The sequence below is a fragment of the Haliotis rufescens genome, unplaced genomic scaffold (genome assembly GCF_023055435.1).
Source record: "Haliotis rufescens isolate VD_foot unplaced genomic scaffold, xgHalRufe1.0.p SCAF_12, whole genome shotgun sequence".
NCBI lineage: Eukaryota > Metazoa > Mollusca > Gastropoda > Lepetellida > Haliotidae > Haliotis > Haliotis rufescens.
The window spans coordinates 39,510,755-39,523,366 of NW_025963802.1; the positions used below are offsets into that span (position 1 = coordinate 39,510,755).

A 12,612-nucleotide genomic window follows, 5' to 3' on the forward strand; every position below is an offset into this window, starting at 1 on the left:
GCAACAAGCATATTACAAGATAAAACTCAATTGAGAGCTCTTTGTAAATTTAGAATATCTCTCCATAACTTCCTTGTCAATAAATATCATAGAACCAAGGATAGTGATTTTGAAAATTATATATGTTCTAACTGTACCAACCAGGACATTGAAGACGAGTTGCATGTTCTTTTTATATGTGAAAAATATAAAACGTTGAGATTAAAGATTGCTACCTAATTTAGATATTACACACAAAGACAATCAATTGATGATCAATTTGTTGAATTCGACCAATGAAGAAGTTATTAAATCTTTAGCAATGTATTTGAAACATGTATTTAGACTCAGGTGAATATATTATACTATGGTCAAGATCACGTTGATTTTTATGTATCTGTTAAATCTGAACTGTACTATGGGCCATATGGCCTTGCATACTGAATAAACTGTCTGTCTGTCAATGCGGGACGGTCAAGACTATGAGCTGGCCATGGCATGACATGATTTCTATGCTGTTGGAAGAATTGGGTCACAATCCTGGCACGCTGAGCATGTGCATTATCATCATGAAAGGTGGAATGTTGTGTGTTTGATGGTATCGCGCACACAATCTGCTGATGACAGATTGAGAAACATACAGCGTTTGGACAACAATGTTCTGACGTACGTGTGCCCGCTTGCAACATGCTTATGGCACGTAGACGTTCAGTACGTTGCAAATTTCGCATGATCAATGCTGTTGCTTCTTTAATGATTAAATGTGTTCAATAAAGTGTCTGTTCAAGTCACGTGCTTCATGAGTTGAGTTTGATTTCTTCGGAAATGTTCTTGCCACATAAATCACATACTTCCATTGCCAGATATTGTTGTATTTTCCTATAGTTTCACCTCAAAACAAAACATCTCCTACTGTATTTGCAATGTGTGTGTATAGGTCGGTGAACCTAGCCAGACAATTAGCAATAGGTATGTGAACCTAGCCTGACAACTAGCAATAGATCGGTGAACCTAGCTAGACAACTAGCAATAGATCTGTGAACCTAGCCAGACAACTAACAATAGGTCTGTGAACCTAGCCAGACAACTAGCAATAGGTCTGTGAACCTAGCCAGACAACTAGCAATAGGTCTGTGAACCTAGCTAGACAACTAGCAATAGGTCTGTGAACCTAGCCAGACAACCAGCAAAAGATCTGTGAACCTAGCCAGACAACTAGCAATAGGTCTGTGAACCTACCCGGACAACCAGCAATAGGTCTGTGAACCTAGCTAGAGAACTAGCAATAGGTCTGTGAACCTAGCCAGACGACTAGCAACATATCTGTGAACCTAGCCAGACACCTAGCAATAGGTCTGTGAACCTCGCTAGATAACCAGCAATAGATCTGTGAACCTCGCCAGACAACTAGCAATAGGTTTGTGAACCTAGCTAGACAACTAGCAATAGGTCTGTGAACCTAGCCAGACAACCAGCAAAAGATCTGTGAACCTAGCCAGACAACTAGCAATAGATCTGTGAACCTAGCCAGACAACTAACAATAGGTCTGTGAACCTAGCCAGACAACTAGCAATAGGTCTGTGAACCTAGCCAGACAACTAGCAATAGGTCTGTGAACCTAGCTAGACAACTAGCAATAGGTCTGTGAACCTAGCCAGACAACCAGCAAAAGATCTGTGAACCTAGCCAGACAACTAGCAATAGGTCTGTGAACCTACCCGGACAACCAGCAATAGGTCTGTGAACCTAGCTAGAGAACTAGCAATAGGTCTGTGAACCTAGCCAGACGACTAGCAACATATCTGTGAACCTAGCCAGACACCTAGCAATAGGTCTGTGAACCTCGCTAGATAACCAGCAATAGATCTGTGAACCTCGCCAGACAACTAGCAATAGGTCTGTGAACCTAGCTAGACAACTAGCAATAGGTCTGTGAACCTAGCCAGACAACCAGCAAAAGATCTGTGAACCTAGCCAGACAACTAGCAATAGGTCTGTGAACCTACCCGGACAACCAGCAATAGGTCTGTGAACCTAGCTAGAGAACTAGCAATAGGTCTGTGAACCTAGCCAGACGACTAGCAACATATCTGTGAACCTAGCCAGACACCTAGCAATAGGTCTGTGAACCTCGCTAGATAACCAGCAATAGATCTGTGAACCTCGCCAGACAACTAGCAATAGGTTTGTGAACCTAGCCAGACAACTAGCAATAGATCTGTAAACCTAGCCAGACAACTAGCAATAGATCTGTGAGCCTAGCCAGACAACTTGCAATAGGTATGTGAACCTAGCTAGACAACTAGCAATAGGCCCGTGAACCTAGCTAGACAACTAGCAATAGGTCTGTGAACCTAGCTAGATAACTAACAATAGGTCTGTGGAACTAGCTAGACAACTAGCAATAGGTCTGTTAACCTAGCCAGACAACCAGCATCAGGTTTGTGAGATGAAGGCATCATCCTAACTACATCATCATCCTTGGTCGCATCATCGACAGTCATTGTGTTCAAGACTGCAGTTCACAATTCAGGTGGATCACAGACCTTTGATTCCGCTGTTTAGCTCCAAGAACCTCGAAGAACTTCCACCCAGAATTCAGCATCAAAATTTGCGATTGATGGCTTGTCAATTGCTCATCGTACATGTTCCAGGGAAATACATGTACTCTGTAGATGCGCTTTCAAAAGCACCACTCAAGTCGGAAGAAAACAAGAGTGAAACTCAACTCTACATGATGTTAACCTCTATGCAGATTCTGTGATATCGGGTCTGCTAGCGTTTCAACAAAAGATACATGAGATAAAGCGACAACAACTACAAGATGACAACTGTCATTTGCTCAATCAATACTGCATAGATGGATTGCCTTCATTGCACAAACGTCCCACTCAGATGATTGATTGATTGGACAATATTAGATATTCTGTATAGAAAGTCCAAAACTGTCAAGTGTGTGCCAAAGAAAGATCAAATTCAACCGAACCATATGATCTGTAAAGGAGGAGCACCCACCTGGCTTGACGATTCTGATCATCTCCTGGAATGCACTGACAGGAATGAGACCTTCATTAAACGCCCCTGCAGTAGTGATGCAATCATATTGGTCTGAAAACAGATAGACGGCTACTTTCACAGCCGGAAGACGAACCAGATGTTCAGGGAAAGATGTTGAAGGTTTATTCAAGCTGCAGAAACTGGACATCATATGCATTTAGAAATGTCCCTTTACTGGGAAAATATTCTTCCTAACGGGATCGGGTAGTCAGGCTCGCTGGCTTGGTTGATGCATGTCATCGTATCCCAATTGCGTTGATCAAAGCTCACGATATCATACCCGTGAAGATACCAGGGTAGAATAGGTCTTCAGCAACCCATGCTTGCCGTAAAAGGCGACTATGCTTGTCGTAAAAGGCGACTAACGGGATCGGGTGGTCAGGCTCACTGACTTGGTAGATACATGTCATCGATCCCAATTGCGAGGATGGATGCTCATGATGTCAATCACTAGATTGTCTGGTCCAGACTCGATTATTAACATACCGGTGTCATATAGCTGGAATATTGCTGCGTCCGGCGTTAAACATCAAACAGAGAGAGATTATAAAACACTTTCCTGAACGTACCTGTCTCAATTTCATCAATCCTGTTCTTGTTCAGGAAGGCGCAGATCAATCTTCTGTAGACTTTTTTAGTTTTCGCAACATCAAGCATTTTTTGTGCTGGGTCCAGTGCATCAATTCGCTTAAAACCCAACTCGGACAGCTGAAACAAGAGCCATTATATCCTAAAAGTTCTTTGGGTGTTTAAGATCTGTCAATATACAGATGAGTTGCAGATCCGCAAAGACTCAACATTTACAATTGTAACCCACGGGATGAACAGGAACTTCCTAGCATGTGTTTGTTTGTTTCTTTGTTGTTTAACGCCGCACTCAGCAATATTACAGCTATATGATGGCCGTCTGTAAAATAATCGAGTCTGGACTAGACAATCCAGTGATTAACATCATGAGCATCGATCCACGCAATTGGGATCGATGACATGTATCAACCAAGTCAGCGAGCCTGTCCACCCGATCCCGTTAGTCGAGCATGTGTGGCAAATTAACACGGAAGTGCCCATCGTTTGTTCCGCCCAAAATCAACGTTACACCAGCGATTTTATTGTAAGATTTCTCCGTACCAAATGCCTGCCAGTTGTTGTGCGATCGACTGCAGTAATAGTTATGGCACCAGCGTACACAAAAGGAAAGAACCAGCTGTGAAGACAAGAAGTTGAAACATTCAGAGTGTATTCCAATGTGCGGATACATGGAGATCGAGTGGTTAACCGCCTGGACTGGCGTGTGATGAAAGGTCCTCTTCCTATCACTCTTGTAAAGCGAACACTTCAGCAAAGACCACTGTTGGAAAAATGGTCCAAGTATGTTCAGCTTTTGTGAATCTGTGTCCTCCAATACCAGAATAGCTGTCTACATAATACACATGTTTATGCATGTATATAACATAAGTATTTGTAATGAAGTTGTGCTGTAACATTTGTCCAATCCACAGGTTTGATTGTAAAAATTGTAAATCTCAATACCATTAGGACAGATGATCAATTTCAGTTGACATGATAACCTTAAATGATCCTAGTACTATTGCTTTGTTCTACATCCATGTACTGATATGTTAATTTTGAAGAAGTAAAAGTTAAATTTCCGGTACATGTTAAACACTTTTGGATACAAAAAAAACTAAAGAAATAAGGTAATGTTGATGTTATCATGATTTTGTCTTAGTATTTCACTTTCAGGTGTTTTGTATACTTGTCGTAAGCATATTTATCACATATAAACAAACTAAGAAATGAGAGTGCTGAATACCACTCTTTCCATACAAGAGCTACACTTCAAGTGCTTACAAACAAAATTATTGATGTGTAATAATATATTCATGAATAATTTAGAGTACTTTGGCTTTTTGGAAGGGTTCCAAAAAAGGAAAGTAACATTACAAATGCATTGATGTACATCTGTTTGCTTGTTTGTTGTTTAACTCTACACTCCGCAATATATCAGCTATAAGACGGCGTTCTGTAAGTAATTGAGTCTGGACCAGACAATCCAGTGATTGATATCATGAGCATTGATCTACGCAGTTTGGATACAATGACATGCACCAACAAAGTCATCGAGTCTGACTACCCGACCCCGTTAGTCGCTTCTAATGACAAGCATCGATGTGCATACATTGTACTGTATTATTCATACGGTATGCACTGTACACACTTTTTCTCAACTTTTATGAAAGACTAGAACTATCCTCAAATTAGATTGTGCCAAGTGTACCTTCTTGACTTTGGAGAAGTTTTTGTCTGCCACCATAGCTGGTTCAACCTAATAAAACGTTCCTACAAACAGCTGATGAAATGATTTTCACATTTAAGTAAAAAAATCACATTACACAGTTTTCAAATAATGACATGTTTTCAAACTTTCCTGTCTTGAAAAAAATACAAATCAGCTTGAAATTTGAACCACCAAAACACATTTGCAAATATTCTAAATGATTTTTATAGGTCATTAATGCAATTCAACAATGAACTATTTCTCAACTTCCATTATCAATTTGCTTAAAACGTAATAAAGGAAATGGGATTTAATTTTGTTTAATATCAATTGCGTTCTTCCAATTTTCATATTTTTCATATTACCTTCTTTGTGAATGTTTGATTCCAGGAACAGAGCATGGGTGTACAGGAGCCTTTGTTGTAATGAAATCCCACACAGGCTATTAATTCATTACTATGAGATTTATTTACAACAGATTATCAAAAGTGAAAAAACACTTATTCCTAAAAAGAAATTCAATAAATAAATCTAATGCCATCATACCCTGCCATGCATGTCCAGGGTGCACACTCCGCCCTGGCACTCGAATCAAGACCAGCCCATGCTTCATGGGGCTTCTGTCACAGCTTAGGCTTTTATCAAGACCAGCCCATGCTTCATGGAGCTTCTGTCATAGCTTAGGCTCTTATCAAGACCAGCCCATGCTTCATGGGGCTTCCGTCACAGCTTGGGCACTTATTAAGACCAGCCTTGCTTCATGGGACTTCTGTCACAGCTTGGGCTCTTGTCAAGACCAGCCCATGCTTCATGGGGCTTCCGTCACAGCTTGGGCTCTTATTAAGACCAGCCCATGCTTCATGGGGCTTCTATCACAGCTTGGGCTCTTGTCAAGACCAGCCCATTCTTCATGGGGCTTCCGTCACAGCTTGGGCTCTTATTAAGACCAGCCCATGCTTCATGGGGCTTCCGTCACAGCTTGGGCTCTTGTCAAGACCAGCCCATGCTTCATGGGGCTTTCGTTACAGCTTGGGCTCTTATCAAGACCAGCCCATGCTTCATGGGGCTTCCGTCACAGCTTGGGCTCTTATTAAGACCAGCCCATGCTTCAAGGGGCTTGTCACAGCTGGGCTCTTATCAAGACCATCCCATGCTTCATGGGGATTCCGTCACAGCTTGGGCTCTTATCAAGACCAGTCCATCCTTCATGGGGCTTCTGTCAGAGCTGGGGATCTGTGAACCTTGGTCTGAAAAACAAAATTAATCAACATTCTGTTACAGACATTCATGCGATTTGCTGATTATAAATTAAATATTCTGGCGTTTCTAAATATTATTTTATTCTTGTTTACACATTTAGAAACTATGGATTAAGAGTACACTTCCCATGGAAAACACGTACAAAGGTGCCGCACAGAATTAGGTGCCACGATTGTAAAGATATACATTGCTTGTTCAGATGATGTAACAACTAAAAAAATTCATTTGGATGACTTACCTTAATGATGCACTTGGTATGTGAAGAGTTGAACCTGATGAGACACGGGTAAACTGATTCACTTTCAAACAAAGTTTGGTTCTCAAGTGATTGAAAACATCGCAGACTCTTTCTTGTGAAAGAACCAGTCGAATCTATGAGATATGTGTACAGATCGCCATACTGCAAATTTGGCCACTGGGAAACGTCGCCAGTCCAATACTTATATACGGTTCCCATCCAGGCAATTTTGTTTTTTCTTCGTAACGATGTTTGTCTCCAGCACTAAGATGTTTGTAATATACAGTCATGATAAATGTGTAAACACGGAACGTATATACGGCAGCGGGAAATTTGAAATCTGACCTTGAGATAGCGGTGCGCTTCTGTGTTCTTTTGCCGCACGTGCGATGCGCTTGTGCGACCGGAAACGGAACAGCAAGTATGTTCCAACTCATCTATAGCCTTGACCCACTCATTCAATACTACAGAAACACCCCTTCGCCCGAAGCAAGTGGTGCTTACCGTTTCCCCGACATATCCTGTTCCGGCACCAACGTCCAGTACTTGGAGAGCTGCCCGTAGGTGTTCCGGGTAGGTTTCAGCCATGTACTCGCCAATACGTAGGTGGGAGCAGAGTCCTAACACTTTCGTATCCTGTAGGACGAAGAATGTTCAGACAAAGATCAAACTACAAGAACTAATACGTTCATGCAACATATCAATACTCAAAGTGTCAGCATTGTGTTTTTAGTGTCATTAATCTACATGGTAATAATATCACTTGTCGCAAATTTGTTATCACAATCAAGGAGGGAGAGAGAGAGCTTTATTTCAGTAAAGGGGCTACCGGCCCATTATACAATACATGATATCAGAGTTAGACAATTTCAGCTCCAATGAGACAGGTATTACCCTTACCTAAAAGCAAGAAATATAAATTTAGCTAAAGCATTAATTATGCATGGGGTTTTAGATGTACTGAGTGTTACAAAATTATCAAAAGTTACATTTGTGTAAGGCGACTAACGGGATCGGGTGGTCAGGCTCGCTGACTTGGTTGATGCATATCATCGATCCCAATTGCGTGGATCGATGCTCATGATATCAATCACTGGATTGTCTGGTCCAGACTCGATTGTGTACCGACCGCCGTCATATAGCTGTGATATTGCTGAGTGCGGCGTTAAACAACAAACAAATAAACAAAACCGTCTGATGTGTTTAATATACACATGCACAAAAGTTAAGCGCCACCATATTCATAGTCTCTTGTTTTCACGTGTGGGAATCAGAAATACGAAATATGATGATGTATGACTGAATTAGGCTTCCATAGTTTCATGAACCCAAATTTGTCCAGATACCACAAGGAAATTCAAGTTTCGGACACGTGGTTGCATTTTGCTCCTGTGTTAGATTCCCCTTCCAATAGAGGTTGAAAATCAGCCATGGTGAGGAGAAAGTTAACGAATGCTGAAAGATGGCAAGTGATAGGCATGAAAAATGCTGGCATGTCATGCAGGGCCACTGCAAGACAAATGGGTCGTCATCACAGTGTTATCACTCGTTTGATTGTCAAACATGGTCAAACCAATGATGTCAATGACAGGCATAGGTCTGGTAGGCCAAGAAAGACCTCTAACAGAGAGGATAGACGTCTTTTCAGGATAGTCAGACAAAATCCATTTGCCACTTCAACAGATTTAAGACTGCAGTGGATTACCCATCAGAGACTCTCGACGATGACCGTAAGGCGTCGCCTTAGAGCGGCTGGTTATAACGCCAGAAGACAAGTAAAACGTCCTCAAGTGACTGAGAGGCACATGCGGAATCGTCTGATATGGTGTCGTGCCCGTAGTCGATGGAACATGGCCAACTGGAGAAGGATCCATTGGTCTGATGAGTGTCGAATGCTGCTACGAACTGTTGATGGTCGAATACGTGTTTGGAGGCAACGTAACACTTGTTTTGCACCAAGGAACATCCAGAAGACCTTAGCATGTGGCGGGGGGTCTGTCATGATATGGGGTTGTGTTTCCTTCGGCTGTAAACTTCTGGTGACAATCCGTGGAAACCTGAATGGCCAACAATACCAAGATGCCGTTCTTCGTCCAGTGGTAGTCCCTCATTTTGACAACCATCCTCTTCAGACAAGACCTGTTTACATGGACGACAATGCTAGACCACACAGACCTCGGGCAGTTTGGGGTTATTTGCGTCAAGAAGCTATTGCCACTCTTCCTTGGCCGGCCTGTAGTCCGGATCTTAATCCGATTGAGCATATCTGGGACATTCTTGGCCGGAAAATCAGACATCGTGATCCCCAAGTTCAAAATCTCGCTAGACTTGAAGCCGCACTTCATGAAGAATGGATCCGTTTGCCTCAGAGAAGCATTAAACGACTTGTAATGAGTATGAGGCGTAGGGTTGAACCTGTGGTCAATGTCCGTGGATCATACACACGTTACTGACGTTTCTGTCTTGCAATAGACTCTGCACTCCCTAGTGTGTCTATGTGACACTTGATATGGTCTGCTGATATCATGACAGTTACATGACAAAAAACATTTTCTAATCCTTCAATTTCTGGTCTTCGGTAAAATTCCTTTCTGCTCATATTCTTTTGGAACACAAGGTAAACTTGCTTTGGGACAACTTTTCCATAACATGAGGTTTACATATACGGCTTATAACAATCGTACATCTCGTTATAATAGTCATCATTAAGTGCCAAAAGTAACAGCACACAAATATGGTGGGTGGCGCTTAACTTTTGAGCATGTGTATATTTAGATCTACGCATTAAGATTCAGTATGACAAAACACTCTCCACAAGACTGTATGACAAGAGGGATGACTTTGACTTACCAACAGTTAATCATTCCCTGTATGTACAGGTACAGTCGAGCATGCTCTTTCCATCAAAATTTCAAAGAGCCTCATATAACCTGGCTACACGTTTGGCAAAGACCTCACCGCTACAGTGTAGAATAGAATCCTCCCTTGCGCCTAGCATGCAGTCATATATATTACATACCTCTTCATAGTCGTCGGCGAAGTCGTTAAACATGTCTGCGATTTGTTTCGGTGTCATGGTCCTCCGAAGGTTGTAATTGTGCCTGGCATCCATGTGTCTACCCGACATGTTCTCCTTGTGAATATTCCTCAATGGTGTCCTCTGGCCTTCACTGCAGTGGCAGAAGATTAACCGCAGCTGAACATACTGAACATGTTTGCTTTGTACAGAAGACAATTCTTTAAAGAGAGTGAATATGGTTTGATGTCACTTTTAGCAATATTCCAGCAATATCAGGGCGTTGGACACCAGAAATGGGCTTCACGCATTGTAGCCATGTGCTGATTCGAACCCGGGTCTTCGGCATGACGAGCGCTTTAACCACTGGGCTACGACACCGCTCCCCACTTCTTAAAGGGATGGAAACGGGTACGTATTCTGTTACCATGATTGTCACAGGATCGGTTTTAAGTGGACACAGAAAATTCTTTGAGGCACAGCTTCATGGCATACATTTCGTTTCTCTGAAATGTTCTTTTTCAAAACACACTGCACACCCCCATCGATTCTAGAATAGCGCTCTTACATATACTACATCTTGTTTATCTCGTAATATCAGAACACATAACCACAACCTACCTGCTGGAACCAGCCGCTGGCAAGGTACGATACGACCAGCAAGTGTCTAACTATGTCCCCAGCTGTTGAGCTGTGTTCAGTTATAAACGTATAGATAGATCCGCATGACAGACATTCACGAACAGATAGATAAGAACACTTAAATACTTTATGAATAAATTATCCATCATTAGATAACTTCTAAAAAACAAACCACATTAATACAGTCAGATAAAAACTGCATCGATGTTTCAACACAAATTATTCAAATTACTATTAAACTGACTTAATTACTATAAATGCCACACCATATTGTAAACGGCACCAATTTTGTTTAAGTGACACTAGCATGTTTATGTGTAAAGTCAACACAAGCTTAGACGCAATGATTCATTATGCACTTGGAACACATGTATTGAACTGTCCTGAGGTACTGTTAGATGCATTTGACAACAGGTTCTCGAGGGTTTCTGGCCTAATGTCACGTCAATCATGAAGAAACTGAACCCACGTCGATCGTTGCTGGAGAATACCAGTATCATCTACAGTTGCATTAACTTGCCAGGAAATATAGGGATCCACATACAGCGCTCAATTCAGTGTAGCTGGCATCCTTGCCACAGGATTCGAGGCATGGCTCCATGGCACAGCTTCGTGGCTTACATCTCGTTTCTCTAACGCTGCCAGTGTGTAGCTAACGAATGTCAATTGAAACGCCAATGCCTAACATCTTTGGTCTGTAATTCATGAAAAATGTTAATAGTGTCACTTAAGCTTGTACTGTTTCATCTCTCGCCAAACGTGGAGTCCACTCAGTATAGTGTTGGAACGACCTCTCATAAAACCGTTTGTGACGTCATATCAAACGGTTACTTATGACAATGATGGCACAGCGCTAATGGGCATTTCACAAACAATAACAACAATGGAACAATGGACCTGATGTAATTAATCAGCACGAAGCAAAAATACAATGCACATGGAGAGTTACTTGAAATAGGCTTACCTTTATCCGTGCCCCTGTGGTTAATAACTAGTTGCACGTGGTTTGTTAGCATCTGTTACCAACAATTTATGCCAATTTATGCCAATCTCCTATTTTCAATGCAACATCACGTCCTAATATCATGTATATGATATATTTTTTATCATATAATGGGTAGGTTTCTCGGCAGGATAAAGCCAACGGATAAAAACGATATCCGTTGGGGTTATATGCGGATAGAGATGCAAATATCAAAGGTCAAGTAGGGACTACTTTCACTGTTTATAAACAAACATGGCGTCGCCCTCGTCATTCGGCGATCGAGTCAGAATTAACCATCGGGGAATCTGGATAAACTACACGGATACTTGCTATTATTATCAAAAGAACAGTCTAATATACTGAAAATCAGTGTCTAACTGTGACGTAGCTAAGGCATTTTATAAGTTTTGGCAACTTTGGAGATATAAGTTTCGGAACAATTTTGCGAGGGCACTAGGCCTAGCCAAGCGGGATCAGTAGCCATATGTGCTTGTAGACCTCTGTGGCTTGAAACCTTCTCCACAAATTAAAATAGTTGGATTTGGCCGAAATGTGCTTGAATTGTTACCTTGTTTCGTTTTGTCGCTGTGTGTACATCTGACTACACTTCTTAACGTTATGACAGGACAGACTGACTGTCAACAACGTCTGACCGTGGCCGTGACTAGGGTTAGAGTAGCTTCCCTTTGACAAAACGCAGTTACTCTGGCGGACAGACCGATGGATTGCCGCGAAAGGCAATTAATAACAATTGTTGTTTTGCGTATATGTTGTTTCGCCAATGTATAAGAAACAGATTTCAGTTGGAACTATATTGGCAACTGTCACTGTCCGACTGACACATCACTTACCTTGTGACGTAATAAATATCAATGCGCGCATTCCAGGAAAACTCGCAATGTTTCGGTAATGTTTGTGAGAGAGGGAAAGCGATTTGAAGCACAGAATTAAAGAATGACATTATATGATAAAGAGGTTATCACGCCTGTGTGTTTTAGGATGGTAAATAGCCAAGGCTTTCTAAATACAATGTTTATTCCTAATGCAGGATATTTACCATCCCCAAACACACTCGCGTGATAACCTCTATATCTTTGTCAGTTTGTCAGCTTTATTGGGCTATGTTAGTATCTGTATCAATGTATTACCTTTGTGT

At 41.6% G+C, this 12,612-nt stretch overlaps 1 protein-coding gene across 1 annotated transcript; it reads right to left on the bottom strand.

Moving 5' to 3' along the window:
• Positions 1–2,370: 2,370 nt before the first annotated feature.
• Positions 2,371–11,638, bottom strand: LOC124126085. Its single transcript, XM_048393761.1, has 6 exons — positions 10,451–11,638; positions 9,833–9,983; positions 7,318–7,449; positions 3,607–3,745; positions 2,996–3,088; positions 2,371–2,495 (listed from the first exon to the last, which is right to left on the bottom strand). The coding sequence occupies exons 2-6, from the start codon at positions 9,938–9,940 to the stop codon at positions 2,371–2,373; spliced, it is 597 nt and encodes a 198-aa protein (XP_048249718.1). The 5' UTR covers positions 9,941–9,983; positions 10,451–11,638.
• Between the last annotated feature and the right edge of the window lie 974 nt (positions 11,639–12,612).